The following is a 27,764-nucleotide window of genomic DNA, read 5'->3' on the forward strand; positions in this document are numbered from 1 at the left end:
GATGGGTAAATGATCAAGCAGGACCACCAGCACTGTTTCATATCACTTTGCCAATTTATTTCAGTTGTTTTAAAAAGCCTAAGAGCCTACAACTACTAAAACACTGGCCAAGCAAATAAATCTATCACAAATGGCCTTTAACCTCTCACTACAGATATCTGTTGTGTGATACTTAAAAAAAATAGAACGATCCATGAACTACCATAGAACAAGATTGTACAGATTAGTACATGTGTTGTCACATGGCTTTACCTGTATCCCACTGAGTTTAACAGCCATGTGCTGCCTGGCTCAGGTAACCACAGCAGGTGCTGCTGCAGTGAGCTGGAGGATCAGGTGAGGCCCTGTGTGTGTCATTACCATAGTCCTCATTAGACCCCACGGATGGCCTGTAACCAGACACGAAGCCAATCTGAGCAAACAAGAACACTCGCACAAATATTGTCAAGCTTAGCCAGAAAAACCAATACAGACTTCTTCCTAATGAAAGACTAAATGGTGCTCCGTCAGGTGATTCTTTTGCAAATCAGCTTTGAAATGTTTTAAGCATGCAGGCTAATCTGATTTTCCAGCAGGATATCCTGGACTTTAAAAAAAAGAAAGAAAAAAAAAAAGAATAAAATTCCTGTATAAGATGTTTTGATAAGCAAATTCCTGGCTTCAAGAGTTAAGAGTTTACTTTAAGAGTAAAATTCTGTCATCATTGCTTCTGTCATATTTGAAAGTCTTTCACAAAACAAGATATTTTGAAAAATGTCTGTGTACTTTTATGAAAGTAAAAACGGTCCAATGGTAATTTGGCCTCAATGACTTTCGTTGTATGAAAAAAAGCATTGAAACATTCTTCAAAATATCTTCTTTTGTCTACTACAGTAGAAAGTCATGCAGGAACAAAATAACGGTGAGTAAATGACAACTTTTTTGACAGCTTTTTTCTAGCATCAAGTTGTCAAATGTGGAAATGCTAATGAAATAAACTGTTCAAGCCCACTGAAAACTATTTCTACCGCTAGCATTGAGCACAAGTGTCATAAACCATGATACATACAATGGGTCTCAAATACATATCTTCCTATAAGCCTATACAGGCTGTATTCTAAATTAAATAGGTTCTCTGGCAGATGTTCATAGACTGGACCATCACAGGAGTCCCACTGCCTTGCTCATGGTTCATGACATTTCCTTCTTTAACTGGCCTTTCCTTATCAAGGGTATAAGATACACACATGCAAAGTATTTAAGATTTCTCCAGAATGTCAATGCATTATAAATTGCCATTCTACTATGGAGACATTTCCTGTGACCTCTTATAGCAGCTGGAAAGGATGTCATTCACTAAGGAAGTGGACATTACCATGTTAGCCACTAACATCTGATTTCATCAAAGCAATTTCAGCTAGAATATATATATTTTTTAAACAATGTAAGCTGCTGAGGTTTCTTTAAGCCTCATGTGATTTTAAAACTCTGGCCATTCAGCATTAAAAAGTGACTCACTGTACAAAAGCATAGTCAGTAAAGTAAATCACACAAACCGTGTGACAGTCATGATGTTAACAAACATTATGTTAACAACCATTACTTCCACATTAGAAATCAAGCCAAACTGGCTACATCCAGCAGCTTCAGGCTAAAAGTACAGCAAACAAAGAGATTAAGAATTCAATTGACAAACTTCCTCTGTATAAGGATCAGAACACAATGACAAATACTGAGGTCATATTTACGTCATGCTTCCTGCTCCACATTGAGCAGCTGGAAAGGAATTCATATTTTGTGCTATTATTTGTTTCTCAGAATAAAATAATTTAAGACAGATTATAGGTGACAAAATAAAAATATATTTTGAGCCAGGATTACAGTCAAGATACTCAGTCGTACAGATAATCAGACATCAGTGGCTGGTAGATTTGGTTACAAACCCTTTATGGCAAAAGCTAGAAAGATGGCAAGGGGTTTGTATATGAAGTATTAATATGTTTGGGTCTTACAGTTGGTACAGTGTGATTCAACAACATGACTAAGCAAACAAAATCAACTCTTTGAAATAAGATACATGAATTCCCCCCTCCCCCCTTGAATGGTGTTCACATACATCAGTGAGATTCTTTGTGACTCTGACAAACTTCCTAAAATATTTCGACAGCATAGTGCAACTTTTTCACAAGGCCGCAAAAACAGTGAATGAGAGCATACACAGAAATTGTCAACTCTAACCATTTACACAAGTCTGCTATAATAACACCCAAGATGAAAAGCTAGAAAACCTTTGAAGCTACAAATGATTAGCTAAATAAAGCACATACAGTTTGTACTTTGCCTAGCCACACATTTAATGGTGGTGAGGGATTAATTAACTAAGAATATTAAAACAAGGTTTAATTTGCAGTTTAGAAAACAGTATTCACAGAAAAAGATCAATGACCATGACTTCTCAGTGTATCCAAAAGGTCAATCTGCAAGTAATGAAAACATTTAGTAGCCTTGTGGTTAGCTATCATAGTCCTAAACTTGGGACTCAAAAAAACAGAACCACCATAAGCTTTTAGATAAAGGCTCTAAAGCTTACTTAAAGCTAAAGCCAGCACCTGAAATCTATATCGCAAAAGAATATTTCTGAAAAAGTGAAATCGTGAAAATGTGAAAGGGTTGTACCAAAATGGCTAATTACACAGTTTAATAAAAAAATAAAAAAATCTGTTGCACCAAATAGTTGTGACTTTTATTGTATGGCTTTTTCAAAATTCCCAATTTAGCCAAGTATATCTCTAGCATGCAGAACACTGCTGGATGTGTAATGACAATTTAACATGTGATTCTTGTGTAAACTGAACACAAAAACTGGCATTGAAAGTTTTACCTGAACATCAACAATTGAGATCTGAACATTTTAAATTTTAATTTTTAATAAAAAAATAGTTTTTGATTTGAACAAGTTTTTATATATACACTTGACATCCAAAAAAGACAAAATATTGAAAACAAAAAAGCAAACTGATTTCTCCTAGACGTTTCCAAGAAGAAAAAAAAAAGGTTAACTTAGAGTCTTTTTTGTTTTTCAATATCTGTCACAAAGTCCATTTGGATTCACCGTATCATATAAGCAAGAGCAGCTCCGAATGTTGCCACACCACCAATGGCCATCAATGTGTTTCTCATAGTTGCCTCTGTATCCGGGACATGAAAAAATTCCACAAAGCCATCCTAAGGAGAAAAATATACATACACCAGGTGAGTACAGGTTACAAACCAAGGAAAACTCAAAATAAGAGCATATGCAGTCCTGTCATGGGGAAATAAAAACTCACCCATGCTTTGTTTTTGAGCAGCCAGTCCCGTTGGTCTGTGAGAAGATAGGAAGAGATCTCTTCCCCCACCAGACTCACACACTTGCCAAGTCCTCTATCATTTTGATGCTTGCATACCATTGCCCCAAAAGTCAGCAGGCTGCAAATGCGCCCCCAGTTTGTGATGCCATCGCTGAAGAGTTCTGTTGCCACAGTCTTGACAAAACTCACATCTTCTCCTTTCTGCTCCAGATTCAGCCGTGCAATCATACCTGAAAGAGTGAAATGTTAAAGGCCACTGCTGACTCATAAATGTAGCAATACATGGCATGAAGTGGCGCAACCTGCCAGGCCAGGTGTGTTGAGGGTGAGGCTGCCATAAGACTCTTTAACAATATTTGCCCTGCTCTTATCAACGCATAAACATTATGAAATAAAGCGAAATGAAAGCCATAGAGCGCTACTTGCTAAAAGGAAGTACTTGTGAAATTACCTTTGTAAGCCAGTTCGTGCTTCACCGCGAGACTGTCCACAACCCGCTTCATCGTAGACAGAACCTGGGTTTTTTCACTTTTAGAATGAGGGAGTCCTGTAAAGCTTTTTAAGAAAGCGTCAATAATCTCTCGCGTGTCCATTTCCAGGGCGGCGTAGATGGAGGTGTAATCATCTATTTCCTCGCAGTCCGTCTCAGGCGAGGATGGTACCGAGCCCTGGAGACCGTTCCCTGTGAACTGGTTCTGGGCTTTCAGTTCTGGCATTACAAGTGGCTTGCGACCAAACCCGCTCGAGCTGTTGTTGACGTTAAGAGCTGCTATTCCAATGCATGGCCAAAAGCCGCTGTCGTTTGAAACTTTACTCCCAGGGAACATTTTCGCTAATTCACATTAATGATTTTAATCCAATTTATCGACGATGTAACTTATTTGGTAGGAAACGACGTCCTTCGAAATTGAAACTACACTCAAATCTACTACATTTTACTTTTGCAAGGCGGACGCGTGTGGGAGAAGCTTGCACTGTTTATATATATACATATATACATATACAGGGGCGGGACTTTTTGTCTGTTGACCAATCACTGACGAAACACGTACTGAACGCAGCTGCGCTGTCGAAACGTTACAACTGGTTCTGCACGTTAAATGCGCCCCACATTCATGTAAAGCCCCCAAATATGTCACAATAATAATATGTTTACATTCTCTTCGCAAAACGGCACCGGGTTTGCATCAGCAGAGGCAATAATAGGCTATATAAAATCATTTGATGTCAAAATGTTTCACAGCTAGGTATTTGGTAGGATTAACGACCATAGTTTATGGACGACCAGAGATGTTCATGAAAACAAGATCTGTATTCTTGTTTGGGTTTAAAAATTCCACCCTATGTTTTTCTTTTCTTGGTCCGCTTTCAGCTTTTCAGAGTGGCGCTCCCTCTAGTGAGAAATAGTTGTAGAACAGAAAAGCAAATTGCGAGCAGCCAAAGCTTCAGATTTCTCAAGGATAAGTTTACATTTTTCGAAGAGCCCCATTTAATTTGGCAAACAATATAGAAATGAGCACACTGGCAACTAGTAGACACGATTTACTTACACTATAATAGAAATACGTTTTTAATATCACAAAAGTACACATATGGACGTTTACATTTCGTTAGAAAAATTTAAAAGTACCACTCAGTGGTTTTGTTATTAATGTAAAACTTTATTTGAAGTTCAGATATAGCTCCAGTATTAATTTTAAACATCTATCTTTACTGCGTGATCTGCCATCCTTCCATGTAAATATAATTGTAATTGAGACCTGGAAAGTTCTGGAAATCCACTTTCAAACACAAAGTAATTCAAGCAAAACATCTGAAACAATAAAGAATATATAAATGGGGCACAAAAATAAAATTATGAAACATTAAAAGCTCCATAAAGTATGCAAAGAATACATCTTTGTGTGTCTAATAGAGAGTGCTTTAAATTGTAGATTTAGAGTTAATATGTAGTTACCATGAATATCACATTGCAGTGTATAGTGGAAAGGTTTTCAGTTCAGATTTGTCTGAATTTACTCCAGCCAATTACAAAGCTGTCTTTAATTACAATACAAGCATTTCTAATCCCCAATATTTACATTTCTCACACTAGAATTGATGATATTCTTGTCGATATGTTGCATCAAAAAGCAGAGATTCAGACACACAATATTAACAAATAAAAGGTCAAACACAAACTTGGTGTATATTGGAAAGACAACTGAGACAGATAATGCAAGACAAAATGCACAAATATGACACCAGATGCACAGTTTGACTATTTACAATTTGGCTGCAGCACAAAATAAGATTATCTCCTAGCATTGTGCAATAACGCATTCCTCAAAGGAAACATTGTACATCCACACATACCATCAAGTGACAAAAAACTAAGTGCAAGACCATCATATTTCCCTGATGTATTGCCAACTGCCACCAGCACCTCAACCATACATGAAAAAACACATTCAATCCCTTACATGTAATTCACCTTTTAGTGAGATTTACATAGTGATAGTACAGTATTTTTTTTTTTACCATTAATATACATGTTTTTGTTAACTTCACATGGCTAAACACATTTTCTTTTAAATCTTCAGGCCACATGTAGGCGAGTATGTGGTTTTAGAAGGGGCAACTTGATTAGACTATGCAAATCCTGATTTAAGACACCTGGATTGACTGCCAAGATTGAGTCTAGATTTGCTCTGTAAAGTATCTATCCTCATACTAGGACTCTGTAAGGAGTGTACGAAGTCTTACAGCCTGGAATAAATGAGCTGTCAAGATCCACTACAAAGTTTCCAATGATTTACAACAGCCCTGCACAGACTTCTTCAGACTCTGAAGAAGCTACAGAGGATAATCGATTCATGCCCTCTGAAGAAGGACACTTTGCTAAATGATGAGAAAATTGAGGAAACAAATGGGTTACAGGATATAATATTCCCTAAAGTCATTTGTATAACTGCTGTTGGTTTGAAACCCGATAATAAGCTGCATGTCAAAGCAATCTATGGGTAATGTTTTCCAATACTTTTTATATGTTTAAATGTAACTTTGTCCAAATTTAAGTAGAGAATTTTACTGTTTAGATCTGAAATATTTTACAAATATTGAACCAAAGGTGCTGCTTAATTCTGCAAATTTCCTTCCGCATCTCATTCCTCAAAACACAAAGATATTTAGGATCAAATCGACTAATTTGGTTAAGATGGACAAGATGATTACGTCGTCATTATCTGAGATGATCAAAGAGGTCATGTGCATCACATTACATATGCGTCGAAATATCACAAAATATCGCACATTAATCCCATTAACAAACACTGCTGTTAGTGTACATAAAAGCTGAATGACTCCAGATGCCCTAATGATTTAACACATATAGCCACTACTTTCTATGAACATACTTTATCTTTTAACGCATGCTTTGTGCGATGACAAGATCATTTTCTTAAGCCCCTTTCATTATCATGCCACATTCAAAGACCATTTCTGCTCTTGGCTATTATCAGTGAATTACAACATTCTCTGTTTACACCCAAAAGCTGCGATTACAATAATCTAATCAGCCTGATTGGAACCGCTTGCTCAGATCCAACCATGGAAGGTGAAGGCTGAGAATAGTAAAAACAATCCAGTCATAAGCAGCCGTTATTTGGTTCAACTGAGCCATATTTAGAGAGTGAGAGGTAGAAGAGCGGATGAAGGCTACACAGCTGCCAGCCACTCTTTACCAAAATTGCTCTGACCATTTGTTCACTGACTTTTTCCAAGAAATTCTCATAAAACATTCATTCATTTGTCATTATGAATGAAAAAGAGGGCTTCCAATGTACATCTGGGGCCAGTGGCTGTCAAGTATTATCTATATAGAAAACAATGCCTTTTAAAACAATCTTAAATCATTTTCAAATTATTTGACACTTTTAAAAGCATCTTTTGAACAGCATTTTATGAAGTCTTCAGGGTTTTGTTCATAATATCACTGATGTACAGGGTACACAGAGTAAAGTGCATCATGCTCCACCGGGGCCTGAAGTACAGAGGGTTTAGTTTATTCCTACTCTATGCGGGACACTGAAAAGGGTAACAGAGCTGGGTTGGTTAGACCTACTGAAGTGAAACGAAAATGACAGCAAAACTCTACACCCAAATGAAAACAAATACAACCAAATAAATTGATAACCAGTCTGACGAAGCTGGTCTGGTGGGGCTGGGGAGGTTTTGGAAGTTTGGTAAGAGGGTTTATTCAAAACCTATGGGTGACGTTAGCCTGCCAGTTTACTTGTTACCAATGAGGACTTTCTCTGCGGAAGGTCTTGAGGGGTTGGAATGTGATCCCCGGTGACGATGTTCTTGTCCGGACCGGCTGCGGCAGGCAACTGTTTGTTCTTCATCTTTGCCTTGGCCATGTTGTAATCTCCTGAGTCAAAATACTTTTGCTGGAGACAAAAATTGAAATTTTATGAAATAATAAAAAGGTCGTGTTTGTTTTGGCTATGTTGCAAACACCTGGAACGTCAACAATCTGTATGAATGAATGCCTTTAAAAACATACTTTTTCAGTTGTTGAAATGTTTAAACTTACCCCTTTCTGCAGTCTCTTCATCAGGAAGTCAGAGCCACCTGGCTTTTGACCCAAGCTGGGATACTTTGCTTTCAATTTGGCCTCCTCTGTCCGCACAGGGTTTGAGTTTGTGTCCTGGGATTCCTGAAAAACATTTATTGCGATGTGTAGTTATTAGATATTAGTATAAATGCTTTAAAAAGTCTTAGTGTAAAATTCTTATATGCACACTGCTGTTCAAAAGTTTGGGGATAGTATGTTTTTTTTTATATTTCTGAAAGAAGTCTCTTATGCTCATCAAAGCTGTATTTATTTGTTCACAAATACAGTATACACTATTTTTGTGAAATATTATTACACCTTAAAATAAGTCTGTAATTTTCACATGATCTTCAGTGTCACATGATCTTTCAGAAAACATTCTAACATGTTAATTTGGAGCTCAAGAAACATTAATTATCATCAATGTTAAAAACAGTTGTGCTGCTTATTTTTGTAGAAAAACCATGATACATTTTAGATACATTTCAGGATTATTTAATGAATGGAAAGTTCAAAAGAACAGCTTTTATTTGAAATAGATTTTTTTGTAACAATGTAAAAGTGTTTACTGTCACTTGATCAGTTACTGCATCCTTGCCATTTAAAAGTATTTTTTAAAGAGGTATGAGATGATTTTGAATTAGTTTATGTAAACAATCTTTATAAAACAGAAAAAGTAGTAAGCTTTCATTTAGTCTTACTACCATGACTATAAAGAGGATTTATTTATAAATGTATTCACTTTTTAACGCCATGCCAGCATCAATTTTCATGGCGATCTCTGAATAAATGATACAAGGTATACAATTAACAAAAGGTTATAAAAGAAATCTCAGATGTACACTACACAAAACTTCTAAAATTCATTCAGGTGATACATTTTTAAATATGCTAAATCAGTTAGACACACCTCTGAATAAAACCGTTTTCTATTTACATTAAAACCATTACAATCCAATAAAATATGTTTCACAGTCATTTTAGTTTGACAAGTAAGGCATGATGGTGGTTCTTCACCTTTAAATAAATATCCGCTATAAAGAGGAAGAAGGAACAAACTAATAATCAACACTCAGCTGATAAATATCACACCCACAATATAACAACACAACAATAAAACCCCTTTCATCATGTTATTGTTCCTCCAGTAATTCCCAAAAGGTGTGACCATTAATCACATTTCAGGGCAAGGTACAGCAAGACTGTTTAGCTTGGCATTAAATTCCCAGGTGTTTTCTGACTTTTCATTATGGAAACTAAATTTTGGTTTCAATCTGAATGTCTGGAAATTCTATCATTCGAGTTTAGACTATTTGTAAACATCTTCACATTTCTGTCTTGTGGTGTGAGATGAGATCATTGTTTTGAACAGTAAAACAGCCCAATTGGTCTTCAGGTCTTGCATAGGGCAGCAAAACATAGCAAGATTACAGAAGGTTACAGAAAGACAAATATTTGAGGACCTCAGTTGTTTGGTTGCATTTTGAATCATCCTCCGTTTTGCCCTAAGCTGAGGAATCATGTGGGCGTGTGTTTAGACTGAGGCCTGGATAATTGTAAACAACAAAAAGCAGCCTTTAGAGAAGACTAATGATACAGACTGCAGTATAGATGTTTAAGCATGCCTCCATTATGACTGCATGACTTAAGATAAAGACCATTTTTGCAAATGACTAGACCGTGTGTCAGGTGGGGCAGATCTTTAATTCTTGTTATGTTGGCTAAAAGACACATACATTTGCATGCAATTTTAGCAGAAAGCAGACTGCAGAAAAACAGGTTTGTAAATCATCTTGACACTGTAACTAATTGTACATGCTACACCCTATGAGCCTCTGAGTCAAAATCAATTCATAAAACAGCATTTTAAAACACAAACGCAGAATCTTAACAGTTTCCTATTTTTTTAGAGTTTATTCAACTCTACAAGGACCCAGGAGATAGCATTTTATTTTTTAGGTTTTTGATCGGGTCTAGGGAACAAAAAAAGTTGTTTCTTCTAAAACGTTAAAACTGCAGTTTATCATAATTATATATTTTTTCCTCCACTGACAGCACGTTCCACACACAGTTAGACATTAATAAACACAAAAGACCTGAAGAAGAAACATACTCTTCTAATAAAGTCCAATATGCTGATTCACTAGGATCTATAACAAGTAATTTATGAGCTGCTATATTCAGCACCACCTGGAACGAGCGCAAATAAGGCTATTATGTTCCCCTCAGTCAAAACTACTCTTAAAAACTGCAAGTACTTGGGAGTTGTGGTCGTGTCCTGAATCTCATTTTCTCATATATGCATCTGTTTTTATACAGTCTATGGTATGCATGACATTTTAGCACAAAATTGTCAATAAACTGTGTTTTCTATGAAGGTCTTCTGATTTTTAAATAAACTGAACATGGCTCGTTCAAATAAATACAGATTAGAACCTGGTTATCATAGCTGGGCTTGACAACATTATGAGGAAACATGAAAAATGGGCGCCCCAGTTATTTTCGTTCATACAACCCAACTGACACCATCAGGTTAAAATAGGCGTGACAAAATCTAAAGTGACAGAATGAACCAATCAAACACTGCTATTTCGTGACGTCTGAGTTCCCTGACCAATCAAAAGGAGGCTCATGCTTGTGAAATGCTCGTCTATCACCTTGTTCAACTCATGCAGGTAACAGCTCAGAAATCAAATTGCAAAGAGTCAGAGACATTTCTGTGTTAAAGGTGTCAATGAGCAAGAAGCAAGAAGCCATTTTAATATAACAGTATTTAGGCGTAATGACATTATAGTGGATGAAACTGACAAGACACCACAAGAGACTGCACCGAGCGAGGCGCAGCCCGAGTCTAATCCCCACCTGAGTCTCGTCCATCTGCTCCGAATGTGTCTCCGTGTCCTGGTTATCTGATGACATGGCTGCTCGGCGTTTGTTGACCAATTAATAAACGTGTTTGAGTGTAAATTTCGCTGTCTATTCGTACCCGATCTGGTCCACCCACGGTGTTCAGTATCAAAATGGCGTTCGCTGCAGTGACGTCATTTTGGAGGACGGTCACACAGCAGAAGAGCCAATCGGAATCTGGATTGATGTTTGAGTGACAGGAGAATCAGCCCGTAGATTTCCAATAGTCTCATCAAAATAAAAAAGTAACCAATTGTAGGCTACAATGTCTTTGCGAGCTCACACAATAATAAACATTATGGGGCAATTTAAACTGTTAAATGGTATTAAAATCTTCAGGAGACGTTGATAAAAATTCTCAATAAATGACAGGTTTTTTATTTATTTATTTAGCAGACGCTTTTATCCAAAGCGACTTATAAATGAGGACAATAAAAGCAGTCAAAACTAACAAAAGAGCAGAACATACATATACATATATATATATATACATACACATATACATACACACATATATATATGTATATGCATACATACATATACATATACTGTATATACATAAACATACATATATTTATTATTTAGCAGACGCTTTTATCCAAAGCGACTTACAAATGAGGACAATAAAAGCAGTCAAAACTAACAAAAGAGCAACAATATATAAGTGCAAATGACAAGTCTTGGTTAGCCTAACACAGAACACGTAGCAAGGTGTATATATATATACACATGTACATACACACACACATATATATATATATATATACACACACATATACATATACTGTATATACATAAACATACATATATTTATTATTTAGCAGACGCTTTTATCCAAAGCGACTTACAAATGAGGACAATAAAAGCAGTCAAAACTAACAAAAGAGCAACAATATATAAGTGCAAATGACAAGTCTTGGTTAGCCTAACACAGAACACGTAGCAAGGTGTATATATATATACACATGTACATACACACACACATATATATATATATATATTATATACACACACACACAAAGAAAAACAAGTGTGTATATAGTGTTTGTTTGTTTTTGTTGTTGTTTTTTAAATAAAAACATTTTAAAAAGAAGATAAATATAGATAAAGTAGAATTAAAATAGAATACCAAGTGCTAGAGTTAGAGGGTCAAATAAAGGTGGAACAGATGTGTTTTTAGTCGTTTCTTGAAGATGGTTAAGGACTCGGATTGCTCGGATTGATTTGGGCAGGTCATTCCACTTGGGCAGGTTTTTAATATGGATAATGCCTGCGACAATACTGTTATATAGGAGAAACCTTTTGATTAATATTTTTGAAATAGTAATTATAAGGCCTAGGCCTAAGTTGACTCCATTACAATTCATCAGTCATGCAGTGACGTTTAAACAAGTAAATCTGCAATCCTCTACCCCAAATGTATTATATTTTCCCACTGTGTTCAAGGCTGGCATACCTTAGGCAAGAATGGCATTTTAGTCAATTTAACAATGCGCTGATGATAAAAAAAAATACTGTATTTTTAAAAATGTTTTGTGTCCATTTCTAAGATTTTAGTTTTTAAAAATGCTTTCTTGTCACAAAGAGTCAAACTTTATAACAATTTGTATGTCAATACACAAAAACAATTGACAAAATGTAAAAAAAAAAGAAAGAAAAGAAAAGAAAGAAAAATAAACGGTACCCGATGTGACGCTTTTATATATTCAAAATGGCATCATTTTATTTTTGTATTAACTATTCATAAGCCCATGTGTGCTTGTTTATATGGTACTTACACATAATTAGACAAGAAATACAAGAGAAGTCACGTTTTGTTGTTATCCTACTGTTAATATTTCGACACTCGACTGACAGCGCTCTTCTTTTCGGCATGACGTCACGTAGGAGTTGATGGCGAGACTCGCGCACTCTCGCGATCGGTGGATGGCGCGCGAGCGCGAGAGTGACGGTTAAAAGTCGGTTGACACGGACCAACGTAATTATCGCTTATTAGTATATTTGCCATTATTTTACAATTTAACCGTACGTCAGAATCACTGAAGATTTTTACTGACAACTTTATCTGGTAAAAATAATTATATTCTTTACATATTTATGTGCTTTTGAGTGACTGAAAATCTGCCGCATTTGTTCAAATACCAAAGGCTTTAACGTTAACTGAAAATCGCTCATTATGTTTGCGGATGCTAATTTTAGGGTTTTGTTACAGTCATCATGGCTTGTGAACAGAAATTGCGCCCTGTTCAGGTAAAGGTTTGTTTTTTCACATCTAACGTTAGCACAATACCATGTGTGACGTTAATTTACCTTTAGCTTTTGCCAGCCTGTCCATTAGCTGTACATTTAACAGTATGTTTCTTACTGAATGTGTTTTTCAGCGCTGTCAGATGCTGCCTGATGTGGTGTCCACCGAACAGCAGTCACTGGTGCTTGTGAAGAAACTTTTAGCCATTGCGGTCTCAAGCATCACTTACCTCAGAGGTCTTTTCCCAGAAAAGGCCTATGGACACAAATATGTTGGAGGTAAAAATGATACATCAGAGTGGTACAGGTAACAGAAATCCTGATCAACTTCATTTTTTTTCCTTCTTTCTTTTCACAGAGCTGAAAGTCCTAATACTGCGAGAGCATAGCTGTCCTGGTGCTCAGCAGATTGTGCAGTGGTAGTATTCCCTTAATAAAGTACATATACATCATTTGGAAGTATAATATGCTGCTTGGAGAGTATCTTACCTCTAAGTTACTATTTCAGGTTGCAGGGATGTTTTGATGCACTTCAAAAAAGATACGTAAGTCTGTGCTTTTGTATTTTTGTAGATTTTTTTTATGGGTAATAACCAGTTTAGTAACCAGATATATACTGGTCATCACTCTCAGTAACCTTTGGACCTTTTGACCTTTTGCATCTGCTTTACTTTATCAGCTGCGCATGGTTCTTCTATCAGTGAGTATTAACTAATGGATTTGAAAACAAATAGTAATCAATTTAAAACTACACTTTGCATGCAGAACTACAATAGTTTATATGCTGTAACTTATAATAATATATTTTTTAATGAAAATGTTACGTTTTTACTTGTAGATTTACTGTGATCCAGACAACCCACAGGTGACCAGACACCATACCTGAATGTTAATTACCGTTTGAATATAATGCAATAATAATGAAATCAGTGCAAGATGACCTTGTTTATTTAAGACTTTGAATTTCCATTTTTACTTTTCCGCTTTTGCTTTTGTTGTAGAAAGTGACCGAATGCTACCAGTTTAAAATCAAGTACACAGAGAACGGACCTCAGATGGACTTTGAGAGGTGGCCTATCTGTCTGAGCAGTTAACAAAATTAGCCCAAAATACATACCTTGTATTTGTATGGCATGTCCTAATAAAATTTTTACAGCATTATTATTTACTACCATGTGTTTGCGCATTGACTATATGAATGTTGCACTTTTGAAAATTGTTGTCTGTGTTTCCAGCAAAAATGGGCAGATTGAGAGTAAAATGGCCTGTGACAACACCCAGAAATCCAGTATGCTGCTGGTGCGCAAACTTTACGTGCTGATGCAACATCTCGGCCCGCTGCCTGACAACATCTGCCTCAACATGAAACTCTTCTATTATGATGAGGGTACATTTACGCTTGCTATGTGACACAGACCATTTCATTTATTGTTTTTTTTTTTAGTATGTGATAAGTTATTGTGGTTAACTTCATATTTATTCAAGTTATTTAAAAGCATTTGATACTTTGCAGATCTTCACAAAACATACAGATCAGAGATGCACAAACAAGGGCATGTGGCTCACATTTTGGTGCATGATGACCTTTAATTTGACCTGCCATATCATATCACAAGAGGAAAAAAATTCCCTTGAAACATATTTTTGTTTCTAATTTGTTTTTAACATTTTTCATTTTTACATTCCAATATAGAGAATATAAGTTAATTTGCTTAAATAAAATGATACAGTTGGATATGATGCAGTATTTACTTATGTACAACAACCCTCACTATAATTTGGTTTTCAACTTTTCATCGCAAAATGTTTGGTGACCTTTGGTATTTAGAGTCAGTGTGTATTTGTGTTTCAGTGACCCCTCAGGAGTATCAGCCACCTGGCTTCAAGGACGATGACAACGAGACGCTGTTGTTCGAGAGGGAACCAGTAAATCTGACCATGGGAGAGGTGGTCACACCTTTTCATAGCCTCAGAATGAATGTCACCACTGAGCAAAAGAGACTTGAGACGGTGAGATAAAGAAGCTAGACATCTACTGATCTGTCTAGAAGAAAATATAAGATCAATGATGGAAAGCAGTGATCAATGTCTTTCATGTGCGTGAACAGTTTGATGAGGAGGAGGTAGTATGTGTGAGTACAAAATGGTCTTTGAACATGTTTGAGGATGGAGTGATGTCTGAGACCTCAGTTCAGCAGGTGGGGTCTTTTTAATAACTAGCAGACATTTTCTCATTTCCTTACAAAATGTGAGGATTAATCTCAAAAGATGGATGTTTTTGCTTGCAGGAGTGTACAACAAGGGAGAATGTCATCACTGATGCAGGCATTGAATACTCAGGTGAATATTAGACTCTGCTTTGCCAGATCAGCATGAATCTAAAATAAGGAAAATGCAACCAACTCCCAGCAGCTGTTGTTCATGGTCTGTCACATTTACAGAAACTCAGGAAAACTCACAACAGGGTCACAGAAGTGGCAAGGAGGATCTTAATCTAACAAATGCAAAGGTAGCGCTACACAACTCACCACACACACAAGTAAATGACCAGTCTGCTTTAATGACCTGTGGATGAGAGGAAGTTGTTTTAAATTATGTGATGCATATTTTAGATGGACAGTCTGGTAAAGAAAACTGCTGACCTTAAGGTGGATGCAAGGAAGACCAGGAGCGGACGCATCTTTGACCCTCAGGTAAGAAATACACTGCCCATGGTCCATATCTGGATCTTGTCATGTAGGTTGGATTTTTATCACGTCTTTTGCCAATATAATCAGTGGAATTTTGTGAACAGTTTTAAAATACAAAATGCAATGTGTCATTCTGATGACTCTTATCATGCAATCCGAGCCAGGAAAAAGGGTCAAGTAAACAAATGAGTCACGTAAAAACAGTTTTTTCAAGTGTTCTTGTTCTGATTAACTGTAATTTACCACAACTAAACACTTCCTCTGTTTCTGCAGATCTCTCAGTTAGAGTTCCCGCTAAGCCAAGATCCCCAGCCATCAGCCCCGAAGAGGCGCAAAGTCAGTGTACCTAAAGAACATTGACTTGTACACTCACAGTATTTCTAATACAGTCACACGGCAAACATGCTGTTTATTTGTTTTTGTTTTTTTTAAATATATGTTGGCTTATTGCCTGAGTGTTCTAAGAAGTTGGCTAGAGACAAAAGCATCTTTCCAGATATGCAGTTCCAGGCTCGGCTGTAAAACACTGACTTTGGGATTTGATTTGTCACTGATCAGAAACCACAGAAGCCCCTTTGCCCATTCACACAAGAGCTTTTGGTATTGACATCAGAGTTTTTACTATTTAGCCTCTTCTCTGCCTAGTTTACAGCAGCTGCTAGAAGTCATGTTTACCTCACATTGATGACGCAAACATATCTCAGTTTGGATCTGAAAGTACAATGTAAAAAGAGACCTGCGGGGGGAGGGGGAGGGTAGTGGAGTGGAGTTTGGAGTCCAAGCAATCGAACCAAGTTAGCTGCCGTCAGGCTGTGTATGTGTGGGGGGTGATATCTCCCCTTAGGGCTTCAGAGAGGGGGGGCTTCGGACATTTAGCAGGGGACTGTGATCCCCTGACCTTGCCAGAAGGGTAGAAAATGTTTTGCTGCTGATTAGCAATTCTTCAGCTTGGCTAAACTTTAGTGCAATTAAATTTTTTTCTGTTGTAAAGAAGTCCAACAAAAATGCTTAAATAAGTTTTCATTGTAATAGAAGATAGTTTCAGTTTGATTCAACTTAATACACACAGTATGTAGTTGGTGATAGGGTATTGTTTTTCCTTTGTTTATTCTCTAATCTAAAGTGTTTAAAAGAGTTTCTTTTAAATAACAAAACTATCCACATTTTTTAGACCACACTCTCAGAAAAAGGTACAATGCTGTTGCTGGGGCTGTCCCCTAAGGTACATCTTTGTGCCTTATTTACCCCTAAATGGTACACATTAGTACTTTAAAAGTTAATATTAGATTGTGTACATGTTAGTGCCTTTTGAAAGCTGAGAAACCACATATGAACTAAAATTGCACATTTATCTATGACCAAACAAAAAAGCATAGGATCTTTTCGAGTGGCTTCCATTTTTACCATATTGATTAGTATCCAAAACATGAAATAAAATGTGTCACGATCAAGCTGAATTCATGCTTGGCATCTCTCAACATGACAGAGTGTTTTACACGTGTGTTCCCTCTAAAATAGCAGTACCGTACACTTGACCTTGGGGGCTTTCATTTCCAGCACTGCAGGAATTGTGATGGCTGTGCCTCGGGGCAACAGAGGCACCTTAAGGAGCCCCACCTTTAAATCCAGTGCGCTGTGACTCCAACCATGACCCCTAGCTGGAGGGATCCCTCAGGCCAGATTTAAACGAGCTCCCGCAGGTCCTTCTCCGTGCCTCGCTCTCCTTCACAAGCTCTTGCTGAACCGGAGCAGCCTGGTCTTCCTGGCCATTCTGATTTGTGTAACAGTCAAAGCAATGGCTGGACTAAACGGCCTCACATTAGGTAAATGGCATGTGGCTTTTCGCATATGCAGACTCACCGGGAGATGTGCGGAAAAATCGGATGTGACATTTTCTTTACTGGGGAAACTGAATTCTGTGTAGGCCGCAGTAAAGCGCATAAGCAAATAACACAGGCAAAGTGTCTGTGTATCTATCGTTTTTAAAACCGTGCCTCTCTGTCCAAGAAGGAAGTAATTTTTTTCTTCGCATTTGTGGCGAAATAGATCCAGCTGTATTTTTGCTATTGTTTCAGGCTTCTTCCTTTTCTTTTTGCTTCCCTCTCACTATCATTACCACTATTATGGAAACCATGAGAGACGCAAGGCAAAAGAGGCATACAATATCAGGTATTGATCCACACCCATCACCACACAGAGAAAAAAACATGGGCTCAGGGGCTGCACAATTCAGACTGGACAGTGCGATCGATAGGATGCTCTATCAGCCGTTGCCATGGCAACTCACAGAGCAGGGACAGAGCCCCGGCGTTTATTTACACCTGTCTTCTACTCCCTGCCACCTTGTGCTAGTCCCTGGCAGTTTGTGTTGGTTTAAGTGCCACCCAAAAACGTTATACACTGTTATACCTATTATCGATTTTATTTATGATTGTTTTTTTTTGTCATAGTGCAATTTGCATTTGCTTCCCCAAAAAGCGTATAGGATTTTGTAGGTGTACACATTATCTGTGTCTCAATGGCCACTGTTTGTCTGCATTCTTTGCACAAGTGTAGGAGTCTTTACTTTGCGTTGACCCCAATTTGCAGGTCAAGTAAACATGTTCAATGCTGCAGCCGTTGACTTGACGAGGTCATTAAAGAGAGCTGGAGAAGAACAGGCTAAGGCTTTTTTCAATGAGCGCATGAGTGAGCAAAACACTGCAACAAAGAGCGGATCAGCAGACAACTTAACACTAGAAGCCAGCCAACTTAACACAAGAATCCTCTTAGACGCAATCTATGTGAATATGGATAAAGAAGTCAAATGGTTAAACAAGTCATTACATAGAACGTTAGTTCATTGTTACAGTAAAGTGAAATAACGCGCTTAGTGAAACTGATGTATAATAACGTATAATATCAGCCTACACTCTTATTAATAAAAAAGTGCAGTGATGCCATAGAAGAAATATTTTGGGTTCCCCAAAGAATCTTTCAGTGATCAATAGTTAAAATAACCATTTTTTCTTAGTTCTTAGTTTAAAGAACATTTTAATAATTTAAATTTAATATAAAAAAAAAACGGACAAAAAAAACCCCTTGGTTCCATGGATGTTCAACGTTCTTTTTAAAACCATCAATGCCAAAAAAGAATTTTTAAGAGGCACAATGGAAGAAATCTACATATCTAAAAATGGTTAAACTTATTGTAAATAGGGATGCATGGCTATTTTTTTTGACCAAATCTGATAAACTTTTACATTTTATGTAACTAATATATATCCAAAATTAAAATTATGCATTTTGTTAAAATAAATGAAAAATAAAACACTAAAGACTAAAATGTATGACTTTAAATGCTACATTTAGGCATATTATAATGATTATAATTGAGGCATATTTACATTTCATATTATAATGAAAAATGGATTGTTCATTTCAAGATTCACTAAATATTACTTTTAACAGTGTTATTAAATTATTATTGTAATTAAAGATTAACTTTCAGTGAAAAAAAAATAGGAAAAAAGTAAAAATAGGAGAAACAAGCATGAACAATTACATACACAGAACAAACAAACAAAAAAACACTAAAATCAACCAAAAACCAATATATTGTCTATATGAATATAGTCTGACTCCCTAACGCCATTGTGTTATGGGCTTCCCAATTTCGAGTCCCAGCTCAAGGTCCTTTCCCATCCCGTCCCCCTCTCTCCCACTTTGCTTCCTGTCTGCTATTCACTCTCCTATCATAATAAAGGCAAAACATCCAAAAATAAACCAAAAAATGTATATATAGTCTGAGAAACTATAGACTCAAAGGCTTTCACTCACTTAGAATGTGTGTTTTGAGTTGTGATAGAAGGGTACCGGCACACCAAGATCTTTCGTCTCTGCTGTGTGCATGTGTGTCTGTGTGTGTGTGTGTGTGTGTGTGTGTGAGCATTTCCGAGGCCATTTTGAACTCCCTATTGCAGTGTTAGGAATTTGAGGTGAGCCCCATAACCTCACACACATGCACAGCTCTGACCGTCAACGCTCTCCCTACCCCCTTCAATCAATGGTAGTTTCATGTGGCCTCTCAGCCCTGCAGTGACGTGTGTGTCTGTGTGTGCGCATGAGTGACCTATTGATTTATCGACTTTCTGGCTCAGCCCGGGCCCATGGTACTGGACAGCCTGGAGCTGTGGATCATTGGACCTGCGGTTGCTGGGGTACTTTAGCTAAAGTAGCCGCAATGCTAAATGACACAGGTTTGCCGCCAGGTGATAGATTCTGTCACAGTGCTTACAAGAAAATGAAGTCCAAGGTGGAAATCAGGTGGCCAACTAAAGTGGGTCATTGCTAACTTGCTAATTGTCTCTCTGTGGGGTCTGTGTGTGCCAGACCTGCTTTTTTTTCTTCTTGGTTCCAGTTGCTCTCATCAACACCAAGCTATTAAGCTTTTCTCTTGCTTACATGTACCCACACACACTAGGACACCTCCTGAGGAGGCAGGAGAGTGGCGAGTGTCCAGCTATCCTCCTCCCCACCCCATCCCTGCCTTTTCACTGGTCAGTGTTGGCAGACTGAGGGGGCCTAAGGGTGTGTGCATATGTGTGTGTTTGGGGAGGTGCCATTAGCACAGAACTAGTAGCAGCTGGCCTGAAAGAAGGGATTGAGTGTCACTGACCTGGCCATAGTGTCCAGCTGAGGGTCACTGCTCTGCCCTCCTTCGGGCACGTGCTGACCAACCATCTGTGTGTGTGTGTGTGTGTGTACAGAACCGCCTTTTATTTTTGAATGGAGTGACAGTTGCCTAATGTCAAGCTTGTTTGTGAGCAGCTGGGCTGTTTGGCCTTCATAAAATGTCTGTGAAGCAATACTGGGGTCAGCTTTTAGAAGGAAACATTAAGGTCTGTTTACACCAGGAATGATAAATTTAACAATAACTTTACTTGCGTCCACACCAACAGATGATAACATTCTGTTTATTATAATCGCGTACTGCAATTACAGTATGTCGACTGCAACTTTGAATGCTCTTAAAAATTCTCATTGGCTGTCAATATTTTTATGCGCATTTTGGAATATCGCATAAAAAAAACGCTGGATGGAAACGCCAAGATACGCATAAATTCTAAAAATGTGCATAAAAAACTTATGTGCTCAACTAAGTAGGATACATTTCTTATCCGGTAAGAAAACATGTACATAAACTATGATGAAAACACTTTTACCGAATAAATTCCTTAATGCGCTTCAAAAAAGACATGTTACTTTGCGATGGGACAGCATAAAACTGGACCATCCAATGGACCGATCTCATTGCACAGCATCTGAAATGCTAGTTTTGTCATTCTAAAATGCTTGAGCAAAGTCTCGTCAAGGTGCTTCGTTATAATTAACTCCCAGAACTGTGTTCCCAAATAGCAGGCTCCAAAAATAAGATAACATGACCGCGTTTCGTCTGCACGCTCTGAAGCTCGTAATTTATTGAATACAAAAATGATTAGACAGTGCCTTCTCCTACTGCAGCAAATTTAATTTTTCTTCGTGATATTTAGCGCAAGTTAATCAGGAAGTGACTATTTTGTTCTCTTTAACTCACTGGATGGAAACGGTGCTTTATTCGCAAATGTTTTACGCGATATTCCAATTTTGCGCATAAGGGTAATTCGTAACTTTGGATGGAAACATTTATCAGGTGGGAAAAAATTGCTCTGAAAGGGATTTCAAATATATTGTTCCTCTGTGTCATTATAGATGTGGTGTAGAATTCCCTATTCTCTTACTATTCTAATGTTTATTAAAACTTTAAAGTTGTAATTATCGTTATTTATCGTAATTTAGCATGGAAGAAATGGCATGCACTGTATAAAGGTCCAAGAGATCATGTAAATTTCACAACTTTCAGTGGTGTTTTGTGGAATGTTTTTTAGAAAGATGTTACATGGCGCGCCAATAGCCTCGTGGGCAGCACAACATGTAGAGCCGTTGCGCCTTGGGTGTCCCGAGTTCAAGTCCTGGCTCGCGGACCTTTCCGATTCCGTCTGTTTCTCTTAATTCACTTCCTGTCGTCATACTGCCCTGTCGCAAAAAAGCCAAAATGAAATATTTAAAAACAAGAAAGATGTTTCCTCAGATTGGCCTGACAAAATTTGTCACATCAGAATTGTTTTTAAACAGCATCAAAATTCATTGAACACACTGTACTTCTATCCCTCACAGCCTCGTTTTCATTCCTGTCAAAAATCAAATATGACATTACGCTGACTAAGGTCTATGGTTGTCCTTGTTGTAAACAGGACTTTAGTGATTAAAGTATTCTGCTCACCTCACCTCACATGAATCCAAACGCTCTATAGTGGGGGAATATAGCTTAGCTTAAATGTATGTAATAGTGAATAAACAGTTGTTGAGGTAGTATTCTCAATTAAAACGCATAGAAGCTTGGACCTGGTAACACTATTTCTTACTTCACGACTTAACAAGCGGATTAGGTCATCAAGGTCATAAATTCTCATAGTGGTGCCTCCTGTGTCGGTAATGATGATTAAACTCCTCTCAGATGATATCAGGCTGAAGGTGCGGTAAGTGAATTTCGTCACATTTCACCATCAGATTAAAATACAGCACAGATGGAGTCGAGGTGGATGTGCCTTTCATTCTTTTGGTCTTCTTCATCCCTCCATTCAAGGTGCTGCAGGCCCTGATCAATGCACAGATTAATGCTGCATCTGCACCCATCCATTCTTCGGTCCCTTTCTCCACCCCCCTCTTTTCATTACCTCCTTCCACCCTGGACGTGCTGCCTCGGACTGTTTAATGTGATTGGATCATGCCCATCCTCCTCTTGTGGTCATCTGGGGTCAGAGGTCAGTGACCTTTTCTTGATTGGATGAAATGGAATGGTCATCGTTGCCCTTTGTTGTTATTCAGTGGTAAACAAAGAGGTTTTAGTGTCAAAAGTGTGTGGGCACACTTTTTCATCCCTAACATTTTTTATTTTCATGCTGAGAGGCATATTATACTTCAGTGTTTCCTGTACATGCGTGACATTCGATTTACAATGCTTTACTTGACAATGCTTAAATGGAGGCTTAATGTAAAGTATACAGTATAAAATGATGCCATGACATAATTCTTAAAATGGATGACTGTAATTCTGCGAATCTATATTAATGTTTCTTGGAGTATGTGTAATATCTGCGATAGCCCCTGGTCTTTGACCTCTTACTACTAGGCCTCTGTTGCTAGGTGATTGGTGCATTTCTGATGGAGGTTTGGGTTGTGGGGTGACAGTATAAAGGGGGGGTCAGGGGGCAGTGGTCACTCTAAACCTCCCTAGGGATACTCACACACACACACGCCACATTCAGAGAGAGCCGTGAGCTGAAACACAAGCTCGCACCAGTGCCAGAAATATGATAGGGCTTCTGTCATATCAGAGATTTCTGGAACATGGCACTTAGGCTTTTTCAATTAGACATTAATAATTTCAAGCATGTAAATAAGCCACATTTGATGGGTAAAGCTTAATGATACTGTATATTTTTAAATAAGAATGTTTGCCTTGTACCTCTTACTTAAATGGATAGTGTGTGAGTTTAAGTGCTTTTATAAAAGTGCTTTTATAAAACATAGGCTTCACATTTCTGCTTTAAATCGCTCCCATTCACTTGCATCGTAAGTACTTCACCATAATCTTGATTTTTTTTTCTTTTAAAAAGAAAACGAGGGATGCGTCACATTTATTTATTTATTTATTTGTGTTAATCAATATAATCCGGCAAATGCTATTGATTAAGCTAACTTGCACTTGCAAAATCCTTGAATTTTACCCTTTATCTAAAAAAGGCTTGCATGTTTAAAATGCAAAAAAAAAAAACTTTATCTTTAGAAGAATGTACAATCTAGTTTCTCTGATCTGCCAGCTCAACATGCAAACAGTTAAGGTCAACCAATGGCAAACATAAGAGAACTTTGCTATGTACACACTGCAAAGAAACTACCATGAAGTAAAAGCATGACCGCAGGTCTGCACAATGTCAGCTTTAAAGGCCATTCTGTGTTTGCATGTGTGTTTAATGTTTTTCTCCCCCAAACACTTTCTTCTGTAAGGGAATTCTCTTTATCCTCTGCCATTTTTCTCTTTCCATCCTGTTGGATTTGGCCATTTGTAGTAGAAGACCTTACCCTGGGGTGAAGAACACACATACTCACTAAGAGATATTTTTACTCTTGGTGTTGATGTTGGAAAAGACGTGTATCACCATGTGCTTTGATACAAGTGAAAAAAATTATCCCTTTGTGTTTGCGGATCCCGCACCTTTAGTAAAGCAAATGCTTGAATTCCCTATGAAATATCCATTTTAAATCTTCTCCACACTTCAGATTCCTTAAAGATACCAGTATCAGACAGATCACTGTTGAACAGAGGCGGACAAAGTACTCAACTCCATTACTTGAGTGAAAGTACAGATACTGCTGGTCAAACATTACTCCATTACAAGTAAAAGTTGTAAAGACAGATTTTTACTTAAGTAAAAGTACAGAAGTACTTGCTTTTAAAAGTACTTAAGTACCAAAAGTAAATTTCCCTTTTTATGTCAATGCACTGTTTTATTATTGTTGTTTGTAATACTTGCAATACTTCTGAAGCAACTTAGAATACATTACACCTGTTGAATACACTGACTAGCTTGTAGTATATACAATAATGAGCCGAAAAGAACACGTCACACCTCTGTTCATCAATTTGCACTGGCTACCAATAGCTGCTCACATTAAATTCAAGGCATTAATGTTTGCCTACAAAACCACCACTGGCTCTGCACCCATTTACCTAAATTCATTACTTCAGAGTTATGTGCCCTCTAGAAGCTTGCGTTCTGCTAGTGTACGGCGTATTATTGTGCCATCTCAAAGAGGCACAAAATCACTTTCACAGACTTTTTCCACTAACTGTTCCCTCCTGGTGGAATGACCTGCCCAAATCAATCCGAGCAGCTGAGTCCTTAGCCATCTTCAAGAAACGACTAAAAACACATCTGTTCCACCTTTATTTGACCCTCTAACTCTAACACTTTCTATTCTATTATAATTCTACTTTATCTATATTTATCTTGAATGATCCAACTTAAATGAAAGTAATTATTCTCTCAATGTTATTATATATATTTCTGTTTACTATTTAGCCTGTGTGCTCATGGTGTGTGTGTGTGTACGTGTGTGTGTGCTTCAAAGAGAGAGGGGAGGGAGGCTGAGATGGTATCAATCGCCAGGCCATTGAACGTATTGATTAGTTACCTTTCTTATTAACATGCTGATTAAAAAGAGCAGGAACAGAAACCGCATCTAGCCACACACACACTGAGACAGGGAAGACGCCACATCGCTGGGCAGGGAAGCAAAATGGATACAGGACAAATTTTGTGGAAATAGACGGATGCAGGACACAGAGGGGACTCATAAAATGGGAGATTTCTAGGGACAGGAGAACATTGTCTTATGATAAAATTGAAGATGGGATGGTGGACGTGGATGCTAGCTCCTGCAGAGAGGAGCGAAGAAGAGAGAGGGGAAGAGGAAAAAAATGGAAGAGAGAGGGGCAGGGAAAAGGATGCTAACCGACTGCAAGGCAATCTCAGACCCTCCACCCACCCACAGAGCATCTATTAGACGGGATATACAGAACACACACTCTTATAAACACATAAACAATGTGACGGTTCACTTCACACTCACAAGCTGACTTTTACATGGACAAAAAGCAGATCATTGTGTTTGCAGACTTCTGTTTATATTGTGCAATGCATGTGGGTGTTTAAAGTACTCTGCTGTTGTTATTTTGTGGAATGAACGTGCAATGGAAATGTAGGCAGAATCATGGCAAAGGGTTTGTATGTTTAGTATTGTGAGGCTGAGGATTTTTTAGCATTGGACCTGAGGTCTGCTCTATTTAATGCTGCTATAGTTTTGATTTGGAGAAGGCCTTGTATATTAAATTATTTTAGTGACAAAAATCTAATGCTATTTTATTATTAGAATTTTAAGACTCAATTTAAATGTGATTCAACAGTGCTTTAATTCCAAACGGCTTAATCTGAATTGTATCATCTTGTTGCATTGACGATTATGTCGTTAAAATTTTAACTAAAGACTAAAATGCTGTACTTGTTTTACTGCGTAATTTAATCGGGTTCAGTCGAATTTAAACGCTATGCAGTAGCATGTAAAACATTAGAAATCTTTAGCACTATATATTAAACATGCTGTATTATATATATATGGGCGGTTGTTAGACTCCGATTGCTAATAATTCACAATGGTAATAATAGATTGTCATCCTGCTTGTTGGCAGCACGCCCACGTTTCCCAATCGATAAACCGAACCAAATACACGGGCGCGTCCATTTGAATGCGGCTGAACACTTGCGGTGGCTCAGAGGTTAAATCGTAAAATCATAGAAAATATTATCCTTTAACATTGTGGTTACGTTTGTGAATGTGACTAGTGAAACGTTACTGAAATCTGAATATGAGCATGACCTTCATAGTAATTCAGCAGACTCCCCTAATACAGTCTTGTCTTCATATTTGTGAAAATTAGGGTTTGTCTGAAACGCGTTTTTACATAAAACCTTTATATTAAATACCTTTACACACATAGAATAGGCTACCTACCTATATGTAGGCCTGTAGGTATAGGCCTGTGATATATTTGTATGTTTTATGCAATTGTAAATTATTTTGAATAATTCAATCTCCTGATGCGGTGCGGGGGGATGGGGGGGGGTATCAGAAATTATTTTTCAATCAAATACTAAAGCCAGCGCAAACAGCTGTTTTTGAGATGCCCTTAGACATAAGATCATGTGTAATGTAAGATGTAGCTTATTTTACATGAGCTTATTAATGTTATAATTGTATTATTATTATTATTATTATTTTACAGTTACAAATCTAGGATTTACACTTCAACCTAAGTTTAAACTTTAAAGAAACAACGTAAAGAAAGTTAAATGTACCTTGAGTTTCATGAACACACTGAGGTTTATGAATGAATTCCTCTTTTTCTGATGCAGTCCGTTAAAACACCTACCCCAGAATATTAAATATTTAAAAAAAAATGCAAATGTAATTTTAAATATTTATAGGCTATAGAACATTTATAGCTGTATGTAGTTTTAAACTTTTAGAATTGTTATTCCTCAGTTTAAATTTTGTATAATTGTAAAGATACAGTCAGGCGCACAAAGTTTTATTTTCATGTGATTTTCCATGTTTCATGGGCCTGCTCTCCGTGAGGTTCGGGCATGTTAATTGAGTTATTGACTTTTTCATCGATCGACTTCTTTTTATTATTCACCATGCGTCCTATTATTTTTTGGACGAAATTAATTTGTTCTAGCCCTTTTATATTTCGCCTCTGAATGCACGTTTTAGTTTGTAGTACGTATCATTTTTAATTCATTTATTTATGTGCTTTTTGACACTTGTTAACGAAGCCAAAATATGAAGACTGATATAAAACATTAACAATAAAGCAGGAGACAAAAACGCATGAAAACAAATATTGTTGAATATAATGTAAATAATCAGTTTTAATAACCTACTTCAGATGGATGAAATTTGTTCAATCTGAAAGGTAGAAGTGACAATTGTAGGTTAACAGTAGTAAAATATTTTTATTATAATTTAAGCTTGCTGCACAATTTCATAATTGTTTTTTTATTGCATTGGCAGATTTGCGTTAGTTGTTTTTTATTTTGTTATATTGCTTATGGTTTTTAATAAAGTATTTAATTGTAATATTTTGTTAGGCTAAAGCGTTGCAATCAAAAGACAAACAGATAAATATTGATGAACATGAACAGCTAGAATTAGGAAGTAATTTTTTAAAACAATATTATTTTAATAAAAAATTCCATCGTAACTCTTATGAGGCTACAAGTACAAACAGTGATTAGGCTACTATTAATTTTCTATTAGATGTTTGAATAGTATTGAGCTGTACCGTGTTTC

The 27,764-nt window shown here is 37.2% G+C and overlaps 3 protein-coding genes across 4 annotated transcripts; 1 reads left to right on the forward strand and 2 right to left on the reverse strand.

Annotated features, from left to right (window-relative positions):
* Positions 1 to 2,693: 2,693 nt before the first annotated feature.
* On the reverse strand, positions 2,694 to 4,299 carry mcl1b (MCL1 apoptosis regulator, BCL2 family member b). The gene is made up of 3 exons (XM_016275771.1): positions 3,781 to 4,299; positions 3,309 to 3,559; positions 2,694 to 3,204 (listed from the first exon to the last, which is right to left on the reverse strand). The coding sequence occupies exons 1-3, from the start codon at positions 4,154 to 4,156 to the stop codon at positions 3,088 to 3,090; spliced, it is 744 nt and encodes a 247-aa protein (XP_016131257.1). The 5' UTR covers positions 4,157 to 4,299; the 3' UTR covers positions 2,694 to 3,087.
* Positions 4,300 to 4,969: 670 nt separating this feature from the next.
* On the reverse strand, positions 4,970 to 10,965 carry LOC107587831 (alpha-endosulfine-like). Its single transcript, XM_016275774.1, has 3 exons — positions 10,789 to 10,965; positions 7,906 to 8,028; positions 4,970 to 7,759 (listed from the first exon to the last, which is right to left on the reverse strand). The coding sequence occupies exons 1-3, from the start codon at positions 10,843 to 10,845 to the stop codon at positions 7,586 to 7,588; spliced, it is 354 nt and encodes a 117-aa protein (XP_016131260.1). The 5' UTR covers positions 10,846 to 10,965; the 3' UTR covers positions 4,970 to 7,585.
* A 1,873-nt stretch (positions 10,966 to 12,838) lies between these two features.
* Positions 12,839 to 16,163, forward strand: LOC107587829 (HORMA domain-containing protein 1-like). Of its 2 annotated transcripts, none has more exons than XM_016275772.1 (15): positions 12,839 to 12,901; positions 13,033 to 13,083; positions 13,215 to 13,359; positions 13,439 to 13,499; positions 13,589 to 13,625; positions 13,760 to 13,780; positions 13,919 to 13,945; positions 14,082 to 14,149; positions 14,316 to 14,467; positions 14,933 to 15,090; positions 15,189 to 15,278; positions 15,369 to 15,420; positions 15,522 to 15,589; positions 15,693 to 15,773; positions 16,044 to 16,163. In XM_016275772.1, exons 2-15 carry the CDS (start codon positions 13,051 to 13,053, stop codon positions 16,128 to 16,130), a joined length of 1,080 nt encoding a protein of 359 aa, XP_016131258.1. In that variant the 5' UTR covers positions 12,839 to 12,901; positions 13,033 to 13,050; the 3' UTR covers positions 16,131 to 16,163. The 2 variants fall into 2 exon arrangements, with proteins under 2 accessions (XP_016131258.1, XP_016131259.1); XM_016275773.1 differs by having other exon boundaries at positions 12,897 to 12,901; positions 13,046 to 13,083.
* Positions 16,164 to 27,764: the final 11,601 nt, after the last annotated feature.

This window comes from Sinocyclocheilus grahami, unplaced genomic scaffold, assembly GCF_001515645.1.
Source record: "Sinocyclocheilus grahami isolate Dianchi unplaced genomic scaffold, SAMN03320097.WGS_v1.1 scaffold96.1, whole genome shotgun sequence".
NCBI classification, from domain to species: domain Eukaryota; kingdom Metazoa; phylum Chordata; class Actinopteri; order Cypriniformes; family Cyprinidae; genus Sinocyclocheilus; species Sinocyclocheilus grahami.

Coding starts and splice junctions, on each gene's coding strand:
- mcl1b (XM_016275771.1), bottom strand. CDS start 4,156: ATGTTCCCTGGGAGTAAAGTTTCAAACGACAGCGGCTTTTGGCCATGC. Junction 3,560..3,780: donor GCACGAACTGGCTTACAAAG/GTAATTTCACAA, acceptor TCACTCTTTCAG/GTATGATTGCACGGCTGAAT. Junction 3,205..3,308: donor TGCTCAAAAACAAAGCATGG/GTGAGTTTTTAT, acceptor TTTTCTCCTTAG/GATGGCTTTGTGGAATTTTT.
- LOC107587829 (XM_016275772.1), top strand. CDS start 13,051: ATGGCTTGTGAACAGAAATTGCGCCCTGTTCAG. Junction 13,781..13,918: donor TGCGCATGGTTCTTCTATCA/GTGAGTATTAAC, acceptor TTTTACTTGTAG/ATTTACTGTGATCCAGACAA. Junction 15,279..15,368: donor CTGAGACCTCAGTTCAGCAG/GTGGGGTCTTTT, acceptor TTTTGCTTGCAG/GAGTGTACAACAAGGGAGAA.
- LOC107587831 (XM_016275774.1), bottom strand. CDS start 10,845: ATGTCATCAGATAACCAGGACACGGAGACACATTCGGAGCAGATGGAC. Junction 8,029..10,788: donor AGCAGATGGACGAGACTCAG/GTGGGGATTAGA, acceptor AATGTTTTTCAG/GAATCCCAGGACACAAACTC. Junction 7,760..7,905: donor TGAAGAGACTGCAGAAAGGG/GTAAGTTTAAAC, acceptor TTTTGTCTCCAG/CAAAAGTATTTTGACTCAGG.